The sequence below is a fragment of the Agelaius tricolor genome, unplaced genomic scaffold (genome assembly GCF_023055355.1).
Source record: "Agelaius tricolor isolate 1412-34295 unplaced genomic scaffold, bAgeTri1.0.p SCAF_9, whole genome shotgun sequence".
NCBI lineage: Eukaryota > Metazoa > Chordata > Aves > Passeriformes > Icteridae > Agelaius > Agelaius tricolor.
The window spans coordinates 29,037,038-29,061,738 of NW_027269269.1; the positions used below are offsets into that span (position 1 = coordinate 29,037,038).

The 24,701-nt window shown below is 38.1% G+C and overlaps 2 protein-coding genes across 12 annotated transcripts; one reads left to right on the forward strand and one right to left on the reverse strand.

Annotated features, from left to right (window-relative positions):
* Nucleotides 1–680: 680 nt before the first annotated feature.
* On the reverse strand, nt 681–20,018 carry LOC139592952 (ubiquitin carboxyl-terminal hydrolase 16-like). Of its 9 annotated transcripts, none has more exons than XM_071433385.1 (18): nt 19,934–20,018; nt 17,558–17,656; nt 15,804–15,985; nt 15,056–15,159; nt 12,642–12,745; nt 10,748–10,926; nt 9,673–9,765; nt 8,696–8,826; nt 8,243–8,330; nt 7,675–7,753; nt 6,723–6,814; nt 5,935–5,991; nt 4,918–5,085; nt 3,667–4,336; nt 3,326–3,420; nt 2,045–2,131; nt 1,635–1,788; nt 681–1,006 (listed from the first exon to the last, which is right to left on the reverse strand). In XM_071433385.1, the coding sequence occupies exons 2-18, from the start codon at nt 17,616–17,618 to the stop codon at nt 882–884; spliced, it is 2,469 nt and encodes an 822-aa protein (XP_071289486.1). In that variant the 5' UTR covers nt 17,619–17,656; nt 19,934–20,018; the 3' UTR covers nt 681–881. The 9 variants fall into 9 exon arrangements, with proteins under 9 accessions (XP_071289486.1, XP_071289489.1, XP_071289488.1 ...); XM_071433388.1 differs by lacking the exon at nt 19,934–20,018 and adding an exon at nt 19,492–19,644; XM_071433387.1 differs by lacking the exon at nt 19,934–20,018 and adding an exon at nt 19,488–19,639.
* On the forward strand, nt 19,731–24,457 carry RWDD2B (RWD domain containing 2B). Of its 3 annotated transcripts, none has more exons than XM_071433417.1 (6): nt 19,731–19,819; nt 20,488–20,638; nt 20,761–20,978; nt 21,071–21,138; nt 22,259–22,624; nt 23,330–24,457. In XM_071433417.1, the coding sequence occupies exons 3-6, from the start codon at nt 20,772–20,774 to the stop codon at nt 23,574–23,576; spliced, it is 888 nt and encodes a 295-aa protein (XP_071289518.1). In that variant the 5' UTR covers nt 19,731–19,819; nt 20,488–20,638; nt 20,761–20,771; the 3' UTR covers nt 23,577–24,457. The 3 variants fall into 3 exon arrangements, with proteins under 3 accessions (XP_071289518.1, XP_071289520.1, XP_071289519.1); XM_071433419.1 differs by having other exon boundaries at nt 19,746–19,867; XM_071433418.1 differs by lacking the exon at nt 19,731–19,819 and adding an exon at nt 20,130–20,231.
* Nucleotides 24,458–24,701: the final 244 nt, after the last annotated feature.

The window sequence follows — 24,701 nt, forward strand, 5'->3', positions numbered from 1 at the left end:
AATAAAACTGTGTATTAGTGCTTGTCTAGCTTTCTAAGTTGCAGAAAGTTTATCTAGCAAGATATTAGGAAGGTTAAGCTTATGAATGGAGCTCTGTGTGTTGTCTCTTATAAACAGGTAATGTATTCGAAATATGCAAGCATTGTTTTAACCAAAGCTACGTGTGCTTATGGTGATTGGATAGAACTACTGTCTATGTGCTTTTGCTTCATGTGATTGGTCTAGAAGGTTATAAAGTATACTGTAACATTAAGTTTTCCGGCCTGCTGCCTGGATTTGTGAGCTGTTAGCATCTTTCCATTATCAGAATCATGTAATGAGACTGATGCTGAAGAAAAAAATAGCTCGAGACAATTTCCATAGCAGCCCTGTCCTGTTCGTGTCTGTAAATAAACTGCCGGTGTCATCTTCCTTTTAGAATGTTTTCTGGGCCATCAGCTGCTCAACATGTAACTCGCACCCACTGAACTGCATCCAGCTCCCTGGAGATATGCACTTTCCCTCAAGATCTAGGTACCATCTTGCACTCGAACGCTTGAAGATCCCAAACCGCTTCAAAATGTCCAGCAGCTGCTCTCATAGAAAAAGTCCTACAACAAAAAGGCAGTGCTAGCCATAACAGTCCCTTTGCAGTCTGTAAACTAAACAAAACCAAATTACGCAACAAAAACCCAAAGCTGTAACTTTGAAAAATCTTTTATTGAAAAGTAGTGGAAACACTGGAAAAAGTGTAAGTTCGCTGCTTGTCAGTGTGCCTAAAATGCATAAAGTGAATTCCTGCTATACAATAGCTCCAACATGTCAACAACATGATTTCCAAGTCAGCCTTCTCAGACCTCCAAACAAGGTGGCTGCACATACAAGAAGGCTCTTCTGATGAGTTACAGCAGCCTCTCATAGAACAGAAGATAGGCTTGGGAGCTCAGCACTTTGGACACAGAGACAGGTTGTACGTGGGTATCGCTGATGTGGAACCACTGACCTTTGACTGGCTCGGTTTCTGAAGCTGTGAAAGGAAAAATTTAGGAGTAAAAGTTATTACAAAGAATTGAAGCAATCAGTTCTATTACTGTTCTTCAGTAAGAATCATAGACTACAATCATAGAATTATTGAGTTGGAAAAGACCTCCAAGATGGAATCCAACCTGTGACTGATCATTGCCTTGTTAACCGGACCAGAGCACTGAATGCTATATCCGGTTGTCCGCTGAACACCTCCAGGGGTGGGGATGTCGCCACATCCTTGGGCAGCCCCTTCCAATGCTTAACACTATTTTGTCCTCTTTTCTTCCTAATGTCCAACCTGAACCTCCCCTGGAAGAGCTTGAGGCCATTTCCTCTCATCCTGTCACTGGCTGCCTGGGAACAGAGCAGGACGTCCACCTTACTACGCCCTCCTTTCAGGCAGTTCTGGAGAGTGATAAGATCTCCCCTGAGCCTCCTTTTCTCCAGGCTGAGCCCTCCCAGCTCCCTCAGCCACTCCTTATATCATTTCACTAGCTTCATTGCCTTTCTCAGAGAACTTAGCAGCCGTGGCAGGAGGCTGGAACTACATGATCTTTAAGACCCCTTCCAACCCAAACCATTTTGTGATTTTGTAAGAAATAATTTGTAAAATATTTCCAATGATTTACCATGAGATTGTCCTCGAAGAACAAGATCAGAGAGGTGGTTGTTCATAGCTCTCATTTTAACATAGGCAGTGTAGTGCCCAGACCTCATTGTTCCGCTGTGTTCGACAACTCCATAGAGAGAGTACAAGACCTTTGTATTCCCTTCAGCCACATTCTAGAAAACCACAAGTTTAGCTATGTCAGCCAAGTGCTGGGTTTTGAAGAATATAAGCTCTTTGATTTTTTTGCTGATGAAATGGAAACTGATCATTAGAGATTCATGCAAGCACTACAGTTATGAGCAGTGAAATGCAAGTTATCACACAAAGTAACAGGCTTGAGAAGCATTGTACAAAGATTTTGCTATGCAGCTTTGTTGTGAAAGCACATTAGAACATGGGAAAGGAGAATCTGATTGTTTTCCCACTTACTTTACATTTAGCTGTACAGAAAGGAGCCAAGTCTATCACTTCTGGGAACTTGATATGCCTGTTAACCTTCTGCAGATTAAATCCAGCCTTAAACAACCAAAGTAGAGGGAAAACCCCATCATGTTAAAATGGAGCATACTAAAACCACACTTAGTTACTAAATGTTTCAGGTTAAAGTTTCGACAACACAAATTAGTTTTACATTACACAAAACTGAGTAAAAGCAATTTTTTTTTTCTCTGATGTCCAGTATTCCAGCATTATTTCCTTGCCCCCACACGCTGCACTGGAGCACAAGTTAAGATGGCTCTTCAGCTCATTCATACATTAATGTAATAGTAGCAGAAGTGGAAAAAGAATCAGCTCTAATGCACTTCAGTAACTATGAGGCCAACTCTGGCTTCTCAGATACTGTCACATGCCTGAGGATCTGATCTTAGAACACCCGAACTGACGCAAACTGCTCCCACCTTAATCAAACAATTGTCCAGTATCAAACTGGAAAAACAAAAGGGAGATGATGATAAATGTTATTTTCTTCATATTACAGTCTCTTGGATCAGGCTACACATTTCCATTTTCTATATGAAATTGGTTTTCATCTAATTAAAGTTGCCTCCCTTATTTTTCAAGTATATTGACCAAAAACACCAAACAGCTTTAAATTTAGAGGTACTGTTCCCCTTTCCTTTCCTTTCCTCCTTCTCTCTTGAAAAGCTAAAGCCCTGAGTCAAAAATTTTTCTACTTGGAACTTGGGAATAAACAGGTATGTGACTTCAGTGTCTGTAAATAAAACTGAAGTTACTTTCCTTTCATCCTTCTGCTCCACAAGCAGAGGCTCAGAATCCTCTCTTTTCCACTTCTGCCAACTTGATACTTATTTGTTACTAGTAAGGGATCCTATTTACCTATACCTACTGAAATATATGAGCCCATGAGCAGCTGTAATAGTAGGAAACCATTAATGCTAAGATTCTGCTTAACACAGTAAGCAGTAAGAATAATGAGGGAATATGTTGTGAATACACTCACAAAACAGTCTTTTCCAGTTAATTAAGGGAATATTCTTTCAGGGAAACACACGTTAGTGCCTCAAAGACCACAAAACACAATGCTGCATACGAATGCCTTCCAAACTTTGGGAAAAAAACCCCAAACTAGTTTTATAGAAAATAAAAGTAATGTTAGCATATTTTCAAGTTAAGCTAATACTACACGCATATGTACATGTATATACATATTAACTTGAGGCTATATACATGTATCAGCCTGCTACTTACCTGCTGAAACCTCTTTAAGTGAAGGGTTAAAATTGGAGGAGCTAGAGAGATGAGCATCTGCTTTTTGGCATTAGTATAAACACACTTCTTTTCACCTGCAGAAAATAAAAATCACCAAAGATTAAAACAAGTGATTTATATCAAAACAAAGGTTACAGCAGGAATTTATTTTTACTATTTACAATGTCATCTATTACAAGACCTGAGAAGCTGAGCATTCCCCTTTAATACAATGAATGAAAGTAGACAAAGTTGTACAAGGGATAATCCCCCCACCCTTTACCCACTCAAGAAGCAGACAGGGATATGTTTAAAGTTTTCTTTTAAAAAGTCTGTCATACTTAAGTTGTTCTTTGGTCCACAATGCCTTTGTGTACACACATCACACAGTAGTTTATTGGTCTCGGTAAGTGTTTCATTACGGGTAAATTGATACAAACAATGATGGACTGAATCTTCCTCAGGGTTTAGCTCTTCCCTGTTTGCCAGAGTACAAAATGCCACTTCGGGGTCATCTGTAGATACTTCGTAAGTCTTGTTGGGAACAGGCTGAAGGCCATCCACGGTATTTGTGTCACTTGTGTCACTGGCACCCAAGTGGAGTTTTGAAAAGTCTGTAGCAAGCTCTTCCTCATCTTCATTGTCATCATCTTCCTCTTTCAAAGACAGGTTGTCAAGACCATTGACAAACTTCATAGGAGAATCTAAGCCTTCCATAGAGAGATCCACGAGTGACTCGTTTTCTTCCCACTCTTGCTCTGGCTTTCCTCCATTTTCATGCCTGCTCTGAATTTCTGTACTATTTCCCTGTATACTCAAGTCTTTCTGAGTTAAGCAGTGATCTTTGCAATCATGTGATGATTCCTCTTCTTGCTTCTTATCAAGAGTTTCGGAGCTCATTTCAGTATCTGATTCTTGGTTGTACTTGACATCTATCTCTGGCTGTTCAGTTGTGCAGAGATCTGTCAAGTGAAGCACCTTTCCTTGAAGTTTTTCCTGCCGGCGTTGGCTCTGCTCATTTAAATACATAATAAACAAGAGTACAAAAAACAAAGTAAGTATAAATGATATTTAGCATTTCTTACCACTTATTTGTAATCTTTGTTGCATGCCATAGATGCACAAGACAGGAGGGGGAAGAATAATCTATGATTTAATGATCAGAGGTAATCAGTTCCACCAATACTGAATTTATCCTCACTCAGACATAGTTCCTACTGCTCCATGTTATATAGTATCATCAAAAGACAGCTAATGATGCCCTTGCTATCTTCCTGATCTTTCTTGTGTCTGTATTCTAAAGTGTTGTGAATATTCTTGCAATCAATGACTGGAAAACAGTATGATACAAATTAAGGCTTCTTCAGACAGGCAACAAATTCTACTGGATATTATTATATTATTCCTACTCAGCAACGCTCAACAGAACATCTTAACACCAAAGACATGGGTATAATTGGTCTTTTCAGTTGTGTATTTTGAAAAGAGAAGTAGTTCTAAGCTATCTCTTCCTTCATGGTAACTAAGGAAACAAAAAAGAATTTCTTGAACAGAAACAGCAAGCACAAAGTGAAATACCTATCCAAACCAACCTTGGCTTTTTTTTTGGCCTGTTTCTTCATTTTTTTCTGAAGGTGTTTACTTGTACCATGGGGCTCATATTTCTGCTTAAGGTAACGGTCATTGATTTTATCCTCTTCATCTTCAGATTCCTTTTCTTTGTTTTTTTTAACGTTGTCTCTTTTCGTAATTTTCCCTTTCTACAAAACCCAAAAAGCCACAGAACAGCCAGAGAAATAGAGATGTTATCTGAGTTTTCAACTTAAGGTAACATTTGAATGATGTAATGTTCAACTAACTCACACCCTGGTGTTAATGGAAGGAGTGTCTCACTTCAGAGAGTCCATATGAAACAGAATGAAACAGTATGAAAAGTAAGGCTATTGAGGGCCAAAACCTAAACCTATAAAGGGGCAACATCACCTTTGCCTCTAACAGATCTCATTAAATACATTGAAGAGTAATGTTTTACACAAGCAGAGACATTTTCTGTTGAACTCTCTGCCACAGAATTTGTTTGCTTCTGCTAAAAGGAAACTTGTTTGATGCCGAAGTCAAGCCCCTTTGGCTCTGGGGGTTCCATTCCAATGTTTATGAGTAAACAGTGCTACACAAAAAATCTGAATTATTACACACAGAGATTATCAATACAAAACATAAAGCAAATCAAGTACTTTGAGTGTCTGAAGATTATTCAAATAAATATTCACATACTATCCTATCAACATTTCTTATCTTTATTCCATAACCTGAATATTAGGAGAGGTGTTCTTGGACTTGGTGCAGGAAAATGGATGAAAAATGTGAAAACAAACCCCCAAAGAACTCAAACAATCTGTGTGATTTTCCAGAGACAATTTATAAGCCACAACTTACAGGAATGACTCTCATTAAAAATCTTATTCTCTCTCTTTCTGTGCAATTTTGACTTGCAAAAGAGCGACTTCTACAAAGAAGCTTAAATACTCTTCCTAATGACTGTATAATAAGTGTTTTCATATGAATAAAAAAAAAAAAAAAGCTGAAAAGTACCTATGACTGTTTCTTACCTGAACATCTAGTACGGGAAGTGACAAATCAAGGAAAGACTCATGGACCAAGGACACCTTTAAATGAATAATCAAGAGTCCAATTTAATTTTGTTTGGAAACAGCTGGCTTGCTGTCAACAGGTGTATTTGCACGTGTGCATTCAAGGCCCGCTTTTACTTGTGCACTCAACTGTAAAACACGGTTCATTTACCTCCACAAATAGCTTCAAATGACCAAAAATCCAGGAGTCACATTACCACAGAAATAAGCAGGAAATACTTTTATGAATGTCAGTTATCTAGTGAGATTGCACCTTAGGTCCGAAGAGACCCATAGCTGTAATCCATCATGATATTCAACTAGCCCATTTGCTAATACACTCAATTACTTCATTCTCAGGATATATTATCCCAATAACATCTTCTTAACTGTTCTCCTGGCACTCCCATGGATTTTTCATTGTGGTAAAGGGGAAAACATAATCCCCTGAATGAAAAAGGAAAGGGCCCCATAACAATTAATTTGCTCTATGATCTGTACCACTGGAAAGTGTTCACTGGGAATCTAGGAGAGAATTCTGGCAGAGGCAGCTTGCTGTTTCTGACTTCTCTTTCTGGAAGGCTTTTGAAAGGTACTGCAAGATTAACTTTAAAGCACAATGGAAGAAAGATTCCAGCCAAATCATCCTCCTTTTTGAAAAGCATGCAGCTGGTCAAGTCTTATTTCTACAGACAGTCACTTTGGGGTTCTCCTGCAGATTACAGGACATGACACTCCAGGTTATTCAGAGCAGGCAGTTTACTCACAGTTCTGCATTCCTCACACATAATTGTGCTGGTTAATTCTCCACCAAAGATTCGATCTACAAAACTTTGTATTCCCTTTTTCTTTTCATATTCTGAGAATTCAAAAAGTATATTGTAAAGTTAAAAATATTACACACAATATACTGGCAACCAATCTCATTACGACATACCGAATAAAAAAGGAGACTATAACATGCAAGATGTATGACAGAACATGTTGGCCTGTTCTGGTTTCCTCACGATAGCAAATACAGCAAGATTCTTAAATTAAGAATCTTTTGTGGATCAAAAGAATGGCGATGAAAATACATTCCTAGAACACAGTTTGGTTAAACCATACCTCTACCACTTTCTCTGCTCAAATGCTTTTCCCTATTTTCTAAGAAGTACTGCATCTCAGTAAGAATTCCTGTTTTCTCTCTAGACTGAAACAACTATCTGAACTTAAAAAATAAGCACCAACTTTTGTCAGACAAACAAAACCATTCTCCTCAAGTTGTAATTTCAGAGTAACAGAGTCTGAATTTATATTGTCAGATCATCTCCTAAGTCATGTTGAAAAGTTAAAAAATTCTTCTGTTCACTGTTTGGAGTTTTTCTATACTACTGTTAGGTAACAATGGACTATTAGCAGCTGCATAAATTATATTCACATACTAGTATTTTAATTTCTTATGTTTGAATTATTAATCATTGCCTAAACATATTTTAATGTATGATGTCTACAGAATCAACTCTCTCTTATCCTGTTAAGAAGAAAATGCCAACAAAGTTCAGCAAGACATTTAAATATAGACTGAAATTATTGAGGCTTTTATTCTAGATACACACATACTCAAGAGGTCATAAAGCTGTACAAATAAACATGTATCTTTTAGTTAATACAATTAATGTTGCTTTATATACTTCAACAAAGGAGATTTTACAAGTTACTGATGCTGTCATAATTTACCTTTAATTTTCTTTTTAAGTTCTTCTTCATTTTGTTTGTTAGAGTCACTCAGTGCCTTTAGCATTCCAATGCTTATTTGCTGAAATTTTCAAAACAAATATACTCTGTAAAATTTCCTAAAATAATTCAGTTAGCTACTTCATTTTATGATGTGTTTCAGATGGAGGAAAAAGTATAATCTTCACCAACTAAGAGAATCAATACAAATAACACAAATACCTGTAGAACCACACAACAGTTCCTGCAGATATCAAAAAAAAAAGAAAAAAAAGAAATCACCAGAGAAGTTGCAAGTGAAAACTGACATAAAACCCAGGAATTTCTGCAAGTGTGTTTCAGAAATTAAAATATAAGGATATTCTTTAGGGTGCCTACACATACTCCCAACCCACTTTTTCTGTGGGTTCTCGTTGCTAATATGGTTCAAGTGAGTGCTATGGACAGCACAACCACACTTCAGAAGCTGACACATCTCAGGAAGTATGTTCTTTCTCCCTTCAGCAGAAGAAAGAGTCTGGGTCCAGAGTACGAAGAGAAAGGTACGCACAACTATGACTTTAGCACTCACCTGGATTTCTTCTGCTCTCATTCCATCAAGTAAGTAACGAAGCAGTTCATGACTATCTTGCTGCTGATAACCTTTGAATCGTATTGCTCTGTTAAATGAAATTTTAAAGTATAACTGAATTCAGAGATAAAGCAAAAACTATTCACAGCAAATATACATGGACAAAATCTCCAGAATGTAAGTATATAAAAGCAACAAGTGTCTACATACAGTATTTTCTAAAAATATGATGCCAGCTACACAGTATGTCACTGAGCAGCTTTCATTTTACTGCTATTAATTTTTATTTTGCTCTTCTTTCAAAAATTAAGATTTCTTTCAATAATTAAAAATTATTCTACAAATTTTGTATGCTCTGTTCTGAGCTAGAGATAAAAAAAGAGGAAAAACTGAAAGTCTTAAACAACAAACTTTTTCATACCCACTATGACGTGCAATTGTACAGATACTTACCTTTTACAAACCTGAGCAAAAAGTTCCTTAGGAGTCACTACCCCTTTTTTTGTCTCTTGCATTTCTGTCACAAACTGATGCATGGCTAGTGTTAAAGGACCCGGCTGATCTAGTTTTATTAGCTGAGGTTCCTGTTTGAAAGAAAAGCAACAGAGCTGTTTTGCCTTAATTCAGTGGCAGATTGTTTTACAGTAAGTTCTTCCTTTTCAGTTCCTGAAAATGTTATTGTCAAACAGAATACCCAAAATTCCAAAATGGTAATCAGTTAACCTGACAAAAACGACGTGTAGTTTATCATGAAACGATATCACAACTCACTCATTTATTGCTTAGTTCAAAGTCTGGATTTCTCACCTTTACTAGGAAAAAACCCAGTTTCTTAAAAAAAGGTTGTGCATTTTCTGTCATCCAAATCTCTAACTATAATGACAGGTGTGCTATTTAAGTTAGTGCTACAGACATCCTCTAATTTCCTATTTTGCATTTAGACAAGTGGCACTATAGCAAGAGTTACACATTTTCATCCTTTAAATAACATCATCGTAATACAAGCACTCCTTCTCCGACAGAGCATTAAATCACTGCTCTTACACTCTGAACAAAATACCTCCATTGACTTCAGAAGCAGTTTTACAGAAAGCAGTGGTGAAGCTCCTGCTGATTTTACACCCTAATCTTGTTAGTATTTAGCTGGACCATGTAAGAGAAGGGACTGTAAGCAACCCTGCCCCTGATGAATCACGGCTGTGCTAATTATCAAAGAGTGGAAACAGCCTTGCCCATCCAATGAAGATGGGTGTTATAAGAGAGTGGGTTAGCTAGCCAAGAGCAGTCTGCTGGGGATGGAGTTGGAGTTTACGGGCTGTGAGTAGGAAGCTGGCAATAGGAACAGCTTTAAAATTGACAGATAAGTATTGCTGGTTTCCTTAACAGACTGGAAGGTGAGGACAAACACTACGGAGGTCAAAGCATATTACCACGCATAGCTCAGGTGACTCAATTTTAATCGTTGTGCCAGGTATTTTAGCTTCTTTAAGTAGCTCCCTCAGGACTGGAGTTTGTGATAAATTCTGTAGAACACAAAAGACAGAAAGAGATTGGAAAACAGGGACAACGGGAAGGGCAGTTGAACTTCCTTAGTCATGGAATTTGTAGCAACCAGTTTAGCAGCATTTTCCCAAACATAGAACTAAAGTGGTTAATTACCACTCTAGAATCCCCATCTGTGTTTAAGATTTAAAGGTACATTCTGTATCGCTAATAGGACCTCCAATGCCCTCTATAAGCATTACTTCATATTGCAGAAACCCTAAATGTATTTTCCTTATACAGACTGATCTTTTGACAAGTGTATTTACTAGTGTCTATTTCCAAAAATTCAAAGGATAAAATGCAATGTATGTATTTGCTTGGTTTAAAGTATTTAAAAGAAAATCAAAAGCAAAATCAAAGTAAAATCTGCAAGTACAGTGGGAATTTTGTTTTGAGTAAAGCTTCAGTATCAAAAGCCAAAGAGTACAAGATAATGTCAGTTTCAATACACGTGAAAGAACAAGTATATTCTACATTTCTGAGCTGAACAAGTCACACAAGATGGCAATGCCTGCAACTTTCTCATCCTGTTTTCTTCATCCAATATTTACTTTTGATTTCCTTTTGCTGAGAGAGACGTTTTTATTACAATGAACACCCATGGTTTTTGAGTACTAGTTTCTTATAGTCTAAGAGGTCACAAGGGTGAAATATTTCATATTTTTAAAAAATAACTAGAAGTTGTCAAGCTTATTTTATTTCAGTGAAAAACGCTGTCCCTCAAGGACAACGCAGTTTATTGTATTTACCCTCAGAGCAAGTCTGAACCTGTGGCTCCATTTCTTCGTATTTCTCTGGGCCAACACACTATTTTTAGAAAGAAGCCATCATTCCTGGCAGATAAAAAAATCCCATTCTAATTGTGTCACTGTAAAATGCTGGAGGCAAGGTTGTTGTTTTTTGTTTTGTTTGTGGCTTTTTTTCCATTCAAAGTTTTTCTAAAAACAGCAAGTTCTGTACCTGCATCACTGCATTAAAGAAACATGTATTCCCCAAGTTACTAAGTCCTTTCACAGTGACTTCTCCATTTGCAGTTGAATGAGAATTTTCTTCTTTAAGTGAAACTTCTTTTCCTTGTTTATTTTTGCTGTCTTTTTCTATTTTTTTATTTTCAACTTCTTTGTTCTCTTGTTTTTCGACTGAAATAATAAAAACATATCACATGTTAACACAGTTATAGGGTGTAGGCTAGAAAAGATTATTACAGCAGGCAGCAATCTATGATGTTTAGAGCTCATACACATGATATTTAATTCTTTCATTTTTAAATACGAAACTACTGGTTTAGGTTCTTAAATTGTCTAGGTAATAGAAGTTAAAAAACAAACAAGACAACAAATTGCGAACCCCCTGAAATGCCATTTTGAATCAGCAAGCAAATTAAACATCTCTTGGCACACAAGCCATTTATGCCAACATACTCTGAAATTCCTCAGAATGTTCCTTTCAAAATCACCTATGTGAGGGCTTTCTCCCACAACATCCAAATGGCTCCCACTGTTGAGGCATTCTCATATTCATTTCATGTACCTAATCAGATGATACTGAAAGGTTTATAGTCTTCAAGACAAGTTAAAAATATTTTCCCCCAAATTATTTTGGTGTATTGCCGAGAATTTCAACAGCCTGTTTAATAAAGCTGTAAGGGAGTTCCAGGCAGTTTTCAAAATAACATCCACACTGGTTCTACCCGTTTGGCTGTCAGCTGTTATTAGGTTTCTGGTAAATAGGGCTGAGAGCTAATACTATCTGTAAAATCAAGTAAAACAAGTTCAGAAAAAACAAGAAAAACGGACAATACAATCTTAGAACAAGAAACAGATAAATGAACAACAACACACAGAACACGTGAAACAGGCAACAACTGCACGCAAGTATTCATTGGTTTTCCAGCTCAAACCCAAGAAGAAGATTTTGTCAACTCATATGAAGTTCAACTGTCTCTCTGGGAAAGACTGACCACTCAAAAAACTCTGCTCCCTATAGGAAAACCTAGGAAAACCTCACCTGCTTCCTGAAAAAATTGAATTCAGAGACAGCCACATAGCACTGCTGGATGTTTGTGTTCCATTTCCCACAAGGCCTGTGATTTCACCCAAGTGTTGGAATTTCTTACAGTCATTTGTTATAGCACTTATTTTCATATGCAAATTCATCCAATTTTTCTAGTGGAAATGCCTTGTACAAAACTAGTTTTGCCATTATGGAAACCAGGGGGTTTTTGCTGGGTTTGTTTTCTTTTAAACAATCATATTTTACAGATAGACTGCAGGCTGAACACAATATTTTAGAGTTCTAAAAGCACTGCAGCTGCCTAAACTAAACATACAGATCCAGTGATAAAATCTCTGTAAACTACTCCTTCCATTAGGATATGTGCTGCAACAGCTGGAGACTTAGTCATTCCTAATACATTCAAAAATACCCACTAAAAGACTTTAGAAAAATCAAATCAAATTATCCTTAAACAAGGACAATTTTTCTTTAGATCTCAAGACAGACTGAGCAACACTGATGAATAAACACAGCACCCTAAGTACTGAAAGTCAAATGCCTATTTGCAGAAAAACTGAACATTGCATTTTAGAAAAAGTCACAGTAAAACTGTCCTTTTTTCTGCCTATTCTTGTATGTTTTGTCTGTAAATGTTTAGGGGATGCTGAGCAAAATCCTGATCTAATTTGGCCTATGGGCTAGGACATTACTTATGCTATCAGAATTGTGACAAAGAATATTAAAAAAGGGGAGAAATTAGTTTTTCCCTTTACCATAAGGAGTGTAAATTCTGGATTTATAATACTGTCTCCAAAACTTAGGAGACCTGATTTACTGTACCTATACTATAATTACTTACCTGCATGTGATGAGTCAATACCAACTTGTTTTCTAACAAAATCCACAGTCTGGCCCAAAAGGGTTGAAGTTTTATATGGAACTTCATTATCACATGGGTAGCACCTGTCTCCGCCGCCCCCAAAAGAAAACAATTAATCCTATTTTTTTTCTATTATTTAAAAATCCTAAGCTATTTACTTTTTGATGCAATTTATTACACAAAGTTATAAAATCACAAGGTTTAGTGTAAAAGTTATAAGTCTTAGAGAAGAATTCAATCTACTTGTCACAAAAATAAAAGACTTAAAAATTATCTTTAGTAAATTATGTTGGTGACTGGCAGTTGCAATTTACAAATATAAATTAGACTTTTAAAAGATGTGCTTAGAAACCCTGCAGCAAGAAAAAGAAAAGCTTGGGTAACTTTGCCAAAATCAAGAAGCTAAGATATCAAGCCTTAAAGGAAATGACTTATGAATATTATGGTATGGAAAAATATTTTGAATATTCTAGCCAAGTAAATATTTAATTGTATTTAAATCAGATAAGAAATAATTCAAGTGTCCACCCTTAAACCTGCAGACTTGTATTTGCTCTTCTATTGCTGATACAAACCCCATTTGTCTCTTTATAAACAAAGAAGCTCAGGTTATGCCAGTAATGTGCTTTAGAGAAAATTGTAGGAGAAGCTGCAGTCATAAAGGCTCAAGAAGGCTAAAACCATGAGAGGACACAAACACCTGAAGGAGTTTTACACATACCACTTTTGTAGTTCCACCCAATCAACTCCTTAAAGAAGTACTGATACTTCTGCATTTTGGAAAACACCAATTACAGTTCTTAGGGAGATTTCAGATTACCATAAGTCAGACTCAATTTTCTGATATTAAAAGCAGAAGTCTGCAGCAAAGTGTTTCACCAAATCTCCAGCCTCCCTGGCATTAGCTATAGTCATCACATTTTCTCATATTTCATTTAAAAATTTGACTCAGCTTTTGTCTGGATCCCTGATTGCTTGTCTATTGTCTATCTGGTTAATAATAAAAATAGACATTCTCACTCCTGGAATAACAAAGGACAGTTACTTCCATGGTGTGTTTTAACACCATAACCTTCTACCTGTCAAAAAAAATTGTAGACAATCTTGAAAGAATCAAGGTATTGGAAAAGGTCTTGTTAGTGATGGCTGTTTGACCAGCACTGAAAATAAGTACAACAGCAGTTGTAAACCCAAAAGCACAGAACTTAGTGAATACCTAGAACTCTCCCTTTCTTCTCCGCATGTCTTTAAACTCTTTACAGTTATTATTTATATCCAATTTGAACCACATGTGCATGCACACCACAGAGAGGTTTGGTCACACATTCATATAATGAATAAAAGAATTTTTATTAGAATTATGATTTTGGTTAAAATTTTGATCAGAATTTCTGTACTAGGCCCACTCTGAAATACAGTTCTTGACAGTGGGTTTGATCTACAACTAGTTTATAGCCAATATATCAATCTTTGAATCATTTCTTGGGCAAGTTTGTACAACCAAGAAATTCTAGAAGGAAGCCAAAACATCTTACTTCCACAACTTCCTCTTACTTGCAAGTATTTTGATTAAAAAACAGGGAAAATAGGGCACTTCAAACCTACAATTTTAACACTAATTAAAATTCACAAAGACAAGCTCACTAATTCATTAATGTTACTGACAATATCCATTTCCATTCTAGAATTCATTAAAAGTAGTGATCGTTACATGTAAGTACTAAGTATGATCAAGTAAATAGATAATGTTATATAAAATGAACAAAATGACAGATACTAAGTTGCAAAACCACATTACTAAGCAAAACAAAAACTCTTTATGTCAAGTACAGTATTTCTATATAGCACAGTTTAGAAAATTGGGGTTCCCCTCATATACACAAGTGTATAAGTACTTTTGAGAGAAGCAAAAACTACCAGGGACGTGGATTTTGTATTGCTTGATCCAGTAGCATCTTGTAATTCTGGCTATGCTTCCTGTCTATATGTAGTATTAAAAATCATATTTACAGAGGAGATAAAAGTAATGTTGTCACTAAGTGCACATCAGAAAGAACTTTCTTCCCAAGGTCGAAACTTAAGATTTAGATCTACTGATCAACATTTGTGTCCATGTGTCAGTATTCTGACCAAGTAAAAACAGTTAAATATAAGTCAAACACATTTACTAGTTGGTCAAGTTCAACCTTAATTATGAAGATTTCCAAATCATAAATTTTACATTAAAATAACATTTATTCTGCAAATCTCAGCAAAGACTGCTAGAAATTACATGTTTGGAAATACTTTAATATATGCCTAGAGAGAAATCTCAGAATTCACAAAGAAAGGACAAATTATATTCCAGCCTCTGCCGCCCTCCAGCTCTGTCTTGCGCTGCCTGACAAACTCACCACACACTCCAGTTGTCCAAATTGAGAACCAAACAGTGGGGATCTGATCTTGGTGTTTCATAATGTTTTAAAGCATGCTGGCCAGGAGAATTTCTGTCACAGCCCTACAATATTGATAACCACAAGTGTCACAAAATCCATTTGACTGCCAATGAAACATACATAAATTCAGAGTAAAAACAAAGTATTACAATCAAAACTGTTCAATTACGTTCAACTAATTGGGATCAACAGATGGATATCTATTTCAAAATATTTATTTCTGCAGATGGATAAATTACTGGGTGCAGAATAAAGCTGCTATTGGACTGAACATTTAATGAACAAATTCCAGTCTAAACACCTGAAAGAACGAAACAGAACCAAAACCTCTTCAGCACGCAGAGTTCTAATTTTCATGAACTAACATGAGCATTAAGATCTTGCAAAAAAACCCCACAGATTAGGAGTATTTTTATTTTCTCTGCAAAATAATTCACTTTCTAGGAAAACCAGTCCTCAAGATGGTGTTTTAGCCTTAAGCCTACTAAATGTCTTTGAGCCATCTTCCAAGTACTTCATTTGACATTCAGAGCAGACATTTTTAAATCACACTCTACAGTATATAAAGTCATCTAGGTAGCACCATCTTTACAATAAAAAAAGAGAATATATAAGAATATATAAGAATTTATATAGAAACTCTCTTGTTCCGCTGCATTATGAGACACTGAAAGGTATTAAGACAAATTAACAACAAAAGAGATACCCTATGGCCACATTTTAGGCATAACCATATCGAAGTGCCTTCATCAGTCTCCTCCTCCTCAGCCTTCTCTTGTGTCTTACTGGCTGCCTTGCAGTCCTGACAAACATGCCATTCCACATTCTGCAGTGCCCTTCTCACATGGCCTTGGTCCAGTCCTTTACGAATATGCTTGCACACAGGTTCTACAAATTAAAAAGCACAAGAAGGATATAGGTAGCATAAAAAATGCAAGCTTTTAATACACTGGCAGTAATACAGAAGCTAGGATAGTCTTTCTAGAGCCAAGGAAACATGAACAATTTATCAGAGTATCAGAAAGAAACTTTTTGTTACCACCATTGACAATATGGGTATACTGTTGCTGCATCCTAAACTTTGAGCTGTTTTTATTGCTCAGATAGTGTGACAGCTCATAAACTATCATTGTCGAGGCAAGATTACAGCCTCAAGATTGCAAACTTCTATTGGCTTAAACTGAAATTGGTGCAAACTTTTGTACCTCCAGTTTTGTTTCTGTCAAAGATTACAGGATTTTATCAAAGTGCAAATGCTAGCCAACAAGAGACAAACATAGATATTCAGCATTCTTTTAGCCTTTCTGAAAAACATAAGCTTCATCTACAAAATTGTCATTTAAAAAACAAACAAAAAAATTTTTGTATATTGGCAACTACTGTTATAGTGGAATTATTCACCATGATTAGTCTTAGCTTCATTTGTAGCTTTAAAGGTCTTTGTCGTCTTAAGGTAACCTATTCATAGGCAAAAAATTCAGATGCCAGCAGCAGCTAGAACATAACTGGTCTCTTTTGCAGGAGAAAAAAGAGGAACAGTTACAGCAGACATTGACCCTGACTCCAGGAAACAAGCCCCCAACAACCAAACCAGACAAAAGTAGATAAAAAAGGCATCCATTAGAGACAGAAGCTAACACAAGAAGACCAGGACAACCAGGAAATCAAAGCACAGTGGACTTAAACAGGCCATCCCACCAAGTCTCCTCAAACTCTTAAATGCTCTCTCCCCCAACTAAATTAATCTGGTTCAAATCACTTCCCCAAAAAAGATGAGAAAGACACAATCTGTAACCTGGCAGATAAGGTAGTAGAAGAGAATGCTACATAACATAAGTAAAAAAAAAAAGCTACAACAACCAAGGTAAACAAGTCCAAAAAAATTCACAGGTGAGATCGAGTGGAGCTAGGAGAATAAAATTTAGTATCTGTGACTAGGAACTATTTGGAACAGAAGAACAGAAAGAAGTTTTAACCAAAATACACTATGAGAGCTGAAGTGTCCAGAGTCAGTATCAAATTAGCTGCTAGAATAAAGGAAAACTGCTTCATAAAAAGTATTTTAGTCACAGCTTTTACTGTTAAAGCAAGAATCTTCTGCAACAAACTTTTCACTAGGAAAATACAACTTAAGCTTGGCAGCTGACTCCACAAACCCTTTATATTCTGAGTAATTTTACACAATCTGTATCAGTAAAGAACTGTGTGTTTGAGTTTCCTAAAAAAACCAGAAACTAATCTCAGTTTTCAAGACAGGATTATTATTTTCTAGCATGCTTAGAAAAGTCACAACAACAATATTTCTTGCTAGACTTGAGTTTCAATTAAAAATCCAGATTTTGTATATGTGACTTCAAAGCCAGTGACTAGTCTGAAGGCCTTCTAATGTTAATGAGCTTTCAAGCCTTCTCTGAGGTTAAGATAAACATTAGGTCCATAAACTTCTCCAAGGAAACATACTCAGTATATCTGGAGACTCATCAGACTGTGCAGTTCTGCCTTTGATGCGTTTCTTGCCCATATTTGTTGTCTGTAATTGTTCTTAAAAGGAAGAGTGACCTAAAAAGAAAAAACAGTAAGATTAGAAAGTAGTTTTAGTTGTCCTTGTTCATTGCTACACAAGTTATTTCTATGGCCAAGCTCCCTTGAGGTGAATTAACTTGTTTTAATTTGACATTTTCAAAACAAAAAATATTAATTATAGTTTAACATGAAACAATTGTAACTGTTGTATAGGCAAGATCACAGTGTGAATTACAAAACCCAAATGATTTAAAATGTTAAATCAAAAGCATTGCACAAAATAACAAGACTGGAAACTTTGTTATCAAAAATCCTATAAACCTTAAGGACTTGAAATAATACCACAGGAATTTTATGAAAAAGAATTGGTTTTGTCCCAATTCAATCTTGAAGACTTTGCAACCTTTTTATTTTGTTTACTGCAAATTTCCTGTTTCTTTGATGAAATCTGACAGAAGTAAAATACTCTTGACATATTTGAAGATACACAGACCACGGGAATTCCGATTTTTCAATTTCTTTGCAGGGGAAGATTTATCATCACCTTCCCCACATATCAAGCAAATAATTCAGACAGGTCTGTTATCCACTATACCTGTGGACCCTTCTCGACAAATGTGATCTACACAAGAGTGATCTACCACTTCAGAGTCCTAACCCAAGTGCTTGACTTCAGATAGGCGGCTACTGCGCATGTGATAGACCATGTTTAGTTTCTAGTCTGTGCAGCAGCCTACATTGCTGCTAGTAGAGTCCCAGGTAAAGAAGCAAAGAGGGCCTTTGCATAATACCCACAGATATATATTATTCAGCCGCCCAGTAAGATGTTCAGGTCACAGGCACACACACATGGAGGGTCCAAGTGTACCAGTCTCTGAAGGGCCTGGGGGTGAACCTGGTCTCGAGGCAGTACAAACATAAGGGCAAATCAGGGAATAGGGAGGGAGTAGCTCAGGGACATAGGAACAGGGGAAGGAGCCAATGGGGTCTTAATAGCTTTTTCAGGTAAGTTTCTTGTGTCTCCCTAAACCAGGGAATGCCCCCCAGGGTCTCCAAAAGTCTGTAGCCCCTGTACCTTACCTGACAAAAGATCATCCAAAAATCTCAGGAAAACTTAAAACTCACGTTGTACAATGAAAACAAAAAAGCTAAAAGGGTTCAAAATCAAGAATCTGCAATCTTTGCAGGCTAGCTTAACCCTGCTGTCCACCCTTCACGTAAACACAACCAGCACTAAATCTGTATCAGTCCACCTTTCCAAGTTAATTTCTATGCTGGTACATGGCAGCACACCAGCCCCAGAGCACAACTGTCTGCTTGGAGGCAAAATAATTAAGTCAGACCAAGAGAATCAAAGAGAAAAATTAAGCTGGGGAGAGTTTAGGCATGATACTCACAGAGGACGTTTTGTATGAAAAGCCATTTACAAACATGAGCATGTTTGCATGAGCATACTCTTAGGGCAGATGACCCAATTATTGATGGCTGCTCGGCAGCCACTTCATCGAGAGCAGAATTGCCAACTTTTACAACTTAGCATTCACCTTGTTCAGAAAAAGAAGTAACTGTTTACCCAACAACCTTCCTCTACAGCATATTTTTCTGCAAAAAGCTACAACACTTGGTCTTGTATAAACAATTTTAATTAATAAAATCCTTTCCAAGTTGTCCTTGCTCCTGCCGGGAATGCACGACAGCATCAACAGGTGGGGCTGTTAATTTAACCCCAGCTATGCCTGGGAAGACTTGTCCGACAGGCTTTGCACCACGGCAAAGCCCTCTCGATGAATGCACAGCCTAAACGACTGAAGCATTTTATATATATTTTTAATAAGATCGAACGGTCTGTAAACGACCAAACGCGCACCTGCCTTTGACTGACACCCTGGAAAAAAGCCCTGAGAGCTTTTTCGCTTGGGGAACCCTCAAGTTGCGGCGGGCAGCAGGCCGGACCCTGTCGTCAGCCCGCACTTCCCGTCCGGCGAGTAGCAGGTGAGCCGTAATCCCCGAGCCCGCAGCCCCCCGGCCCGGCCCGCGGCCGGGCTTCCCCCATGACCCGGCCCCGCCTGCTTCCGATTGGCCCGCGCAATGAGCGACAGCTGTCGCAGCTAATCAGGAGCCCCGCGCATTCCGGCAGAGGAGACGGCCGCAGCGTGCCGGCAGAGAGAGTCCGGACTTGGGAGGAGAGTAGCTGCGGCGGTAGGAGCGCGGCGGCAGCCTCGGAGGATTCCCGTCCCTCACCTGCCGGTGCGGCAGGGCGAACAACTTGGTGGAGCATGACTCCGCCAAACGAGGCAGACGGCAACCTCTTACCTCAATCACCAGTGGAGGGGCGGCGGTCACCGGCTGCCATGCGTGCTTCTGGCGCGCTGCATTGTGGGGCCGTGACGGCGGGGGGAGGGGGTGGGGGGGTGTCGTGGGGTGGTGCGGGACGCGTACGCGCATGCGCGGGTGCGACGCCAGCTCACTTTCCCCTCCTCTGTTCTCTGGGGGCCGCGGTGTGGGGCGGGCGGTGTGGAGTGGGGCGGTGGTGGTTTGTTCGAGGGGCAGGGGAGGCTCCCCAGTGCTCAGGACACCCGAGTAGCAGCCCTGTGTGGAAGGCGTTGATTTGGTGAGACACCAGCGCGTCCTGTCCCACCTCAGGGCAGTGGAAACTGCGTGGGCTGTCTGTGTGTGTTACCCAGACTGCCCGGGAGACACGAGCCGGTTATGATGGGCTTGTTCATAACTATTAATATCCATTAAGTCTACGGCTTCATCGGGAGGGGAAGTGGAGAGGGAGGCACTCTCTGGCGACCAGTGGCAGGACATGAAGCTGTGTCAGGGGAGGTTTAGGGTTGGATACTTAAAAAGTTTTTTTCCCTCAGAGAGTGGTTGGGAACCGGAACAGTCTCCCTGGGAAAGTGGTCACTGCACCGGCCTGACCGAGCTCAAGAAGTGTTTGACAATGCTTTTCAGGCACAGGGTGTGACTTATGATTGTCGTGTGGAGGGCCAGAAGTCAGACTCGATGATCCTTGTGAGTTCCTTCTAACTCAGCGTATTCTGTGATTCTTTAACATGATTTTCATATGAGTAGTTAATGAACTTTGTCCCATATTCAAGCTGTGTCTTTCTTCCCTATATTTTTCTTTGCTCAAGGAACAACAAAAATGGCCAACCAAGAAGCAGCAGAGATACAAATTTCAGAGTTAGATTTACTGTCTAGCATGTTTCCTTATGAGGAAGAGTTTGCTGTCACAGACCAACTGGCTCTAGCTGAACTGAAACACTGTGTTGAAAATGAGTCTGCAGAGGTGCCATCTTCAAAAGTTCAGTTTATACTGAATGTAAAGACAGAGGTGCCTAATGCCTCTACGGTATTGTAAACCCTTTTTAAAAAAAAATTATCGTATTACTTTGTGGGATTTTATGGCTTATGTGAAATAAACATTTCCTCATTTATTTTTAGGTGGAATTCTCTATGTCCTGTGCTTTACCATTTAAATATCCATCTGTTCTCCCAGAAATTACTGTGAGGTACAACTGCTAATAAAAACATTTATAAGTTACAGTGTACTGCACAAATACGGTTATGATCAGAGAAAGCAGTCCTTTTTTTTTGATGGTTTACTGCTGAATTAAGCCAGATTGACAACAGTGCTGAAGAAAAAACAAATATACAAGCTTATGATTTCTCTGTTGTGCTCAGCAAATAAGTGAGGGAAAGGGAAAAAGTGAGAAGGAGCTATTACCTGTACAGAAGGGTTACATGTAGATACTGTTCATAGGTCTGATGCTCAGGAAGAAAGATGTGTCTATTTTGATAAAGCTTAAGACTTACTAAAGGGGTGAAAAGATAATCAAAGGTATTACTCTTCCCTTGTCACAATGCTGTTTCTTCCAGCCTTCTGATCTTTTTATTTCTGTTTAAAGACGTAGACTTGTGTATTACAGGAAATTAGTTCAGCCACCATACTTACTTTTCAAGTACCTTTTTCTTGATTTTATTTTACAGATTGGTAGTGCTGTTTGTGAATTCAAGAGCTAGCACACCAATTAAATAATAATTAAGATGTTTTCATAGCTAATATGAGTTAAATATCAATAGCAAGTGCATATTACCTAGCTATGCCTGATTTTCTTGGCAACTTGAAGCAAAACCTTTGAAAAGTTATGAAGGGTCTGGAACACAAGTCCTAATCAGAAGCAGCTGAGGGAGCTAGGGTGGTTTAGCTTGGAGAAAAGGAGACTTGGGGGAACCTTATCACTTTCTAGAGTTACTTGAAAGGAGACTGTAGGCAGGTGGAGATTGGCCTCTTCTCCCAGGGAACCAGTGACAGGTCAAGAGGAAATGGCCTCAAGCTGTACCAAGGGAGGTTCAGGTTTGGACATTAGGAAGAATTTCTTCATGGAAAAGTTGGTCAGTCATTGAAAGGAGCTGCCCAGGGAGGTGCTGGTGTCACTTCCCTGGAGGTGGTCAGTACATGATTGGATTTGGCACTCAGTGCGCTGGTTTGGTTGACAAGGTGATCATCAGTCAAAGTTTGGGCTTGATCTGGGATGTCTTTTCCAAACGTAAGGATTCTATTATTCTGTGTTTTTAAAAAACATGCTAAATTGTAAACACATATATATATTTATATGCATTTTTTTTTAGGTCATCATTATTAAGCCGCTCTCAGCAGATTCTCCTGAACTCTGATCTAAAAACATACTTGATGCAAAACTTCAATGGCGAGCCCTGCATACTGAGTGCAAGGGAATGGGTTAAAGACCATGCAGCTGCTTACATTGACAAAGATCTTTCATCCTTCTCAATGACAGCCGCAGATGCCACAAAGTCAGAAGTCACCATGTTCACTCGATTGTGGATCTACAGTCATCACATTTACAACAAGCAAAAAAGAAAGAATATTATTGAATGGGCCAAGGAGCTCTCTCTGTCAGGGTTTTGCATGCCAGGGAAGCCAGGTGTTGTTTGTGTAGAAGGTTTACAAAGTAGTTGTGAAGAGTTCTGGTCAAGGTTAGTTCTTCTTTATGCTTAAATGCCATTAGTAGTTAGAATATTGCATTTTGTCATGCTCTACATGTGGCCAGAAGGTGGAAATTCAACCACCTGCCAAGCTGTGAAGATCTGTAAAGTATTTGTGTTTATAATAATGTATGTACAACTCTGAATATCCACTGTACTGTTGGTTGCAACACTCAAAGAAACTGGTACTGCAGGATGCACATTTATTTCTGTTTTATATTCCTCTGTGTTTCACTTTTATAGAGATGGATTGCAGTACCCCAGTTGTGTTAGATTTGTGTGCTTTTATATCACTTCACATTTGTGTTTAATTTTGCTCCCATCATTTATCTTTCTGGGTGGTGCAGACTAAATAAGCATTGTAATTTGATTGTATCAGCTAAGAGTCTCTGAGAATTCTTAGCACAGGGAAGACAGAAGTGAGTCCTGAAATGGAAACCACATCCTCATTAATTATTTTGTGAGCGATAGCATTAAAGGTTTCCAGTCCTGAGGAGTTAAAAAAGCCCCAAGCTTCTGCTTATGAGAGTGTTTGCATGTGAGTAGTATTTCTGTGACCAGCTCGTGAACCATTATCTCTGTCAATATATATACACAATAGAATTTATTGACTTTTGTGATAGTAGTTATTCCATAGTATTTCCCAAAACAGTCTTTATTTTATAAGTAGATTAATATTTCCTCAATTGCTTTCAGGATAAGAAGATTAACATGGAAAAGAATCCTTATTCGGCACAGAGAAGATGTTTCTTTGGAAGGTGGAGGACATGCTGAGATCCAGAAGCAACGAAAGTTCTCCACTTTGGAAGAAAAATGTTTTGATGCACATGGTGCCCGGGGAAATCATATGGACTTGGGGCAACTATATAATTTTTTAGAAGAAAAAGGATGTGCTGACATATTTCAAATGTACTTTGGGGTTGAAGGGCATTCAAGGGGTTGAAGATCAGCAGAGGCCCCAGCAGCTACATTTTTAATTTAATCCTCTTAACAGATTCCTTAGCTTTTCTGCAACAGTTGATCAGAGAGGGAATTAATAATTCATGATTCATGTGATTAATTCAGTTTTCAATATAAAAAAATATCCAGTGAAATCCTGAATAATGGAAATGACTCTATGACTGCTTTGTGCACTTTCTGGTGTTGAAGAGATTTAGGGTACATACCTATTTAAAATGAAAGAAAATGTGTTTGATAACCTACTGGACAGTTACAGAATTGTAGATGGATGAATGTGGTGAATGAATCTACAACTAAGAAAAGACAAAATTGCAGTGTGGGTATCTCAGGAGTGAGAACATGATGTTTACATTAATCGTTACTGATTACATACACTTCATGAAAACTTTTCTAAACAATCTTCTACTTTCAACCTGAAAGTTTAGTAAGCCCTGAGATCATTATTTTATTTTAAAAAAGAACAAAGGGAGGGAGCAAGTTTACAAGAGTCTTACTCATGCTACCAAGATGAGCTAGGATTCCTACTCTAAGGCATAAGAATTTTCGGTAGGTCAAAGTGTGTGTGCAAGTAAGATAGATACCATGGTGTCTCCACTACATCTGTTATTTTGGTTTGTGTAAAAGCATAAGGGTACCAAGGATCGGGTTCCCTTATAGCATGCTCAAAAACTCTGAAACAATCCTCAGCCTTCTGAGTTCCCAAGTTTTCAATCCTGTAATATGAAGTGCATTATGTTGCATATATTTTTGAGTGGGATTTCAACAAAGTTGTATCAATGAATGCTAATTTTGCAGATACTGCACCTAAATCCCTGTAGAAAAAAAGCAGACATTGGTTTCTTTTGATTAAATATTTTTATTAAATATTGATTAAATGTTTCTGTACACATCCAGTAAAATCGCTAACATTCAGCTCTCTCGTATGGACTTGGAACACCTTTTGAAGGGATACTTTACAGCGATGTCAGTCCACAAGGGTGGGTGAAACTTTCCCAAATCCAAAGTCTTTGTGTACAAGAACGCTGCGGCTCCGTAAAGGCCTCACGGGACGCTCGAAGTTTAAGATCGATTGATTTCATTTTTATTTCTTTAAAGGATATTGCTGAGT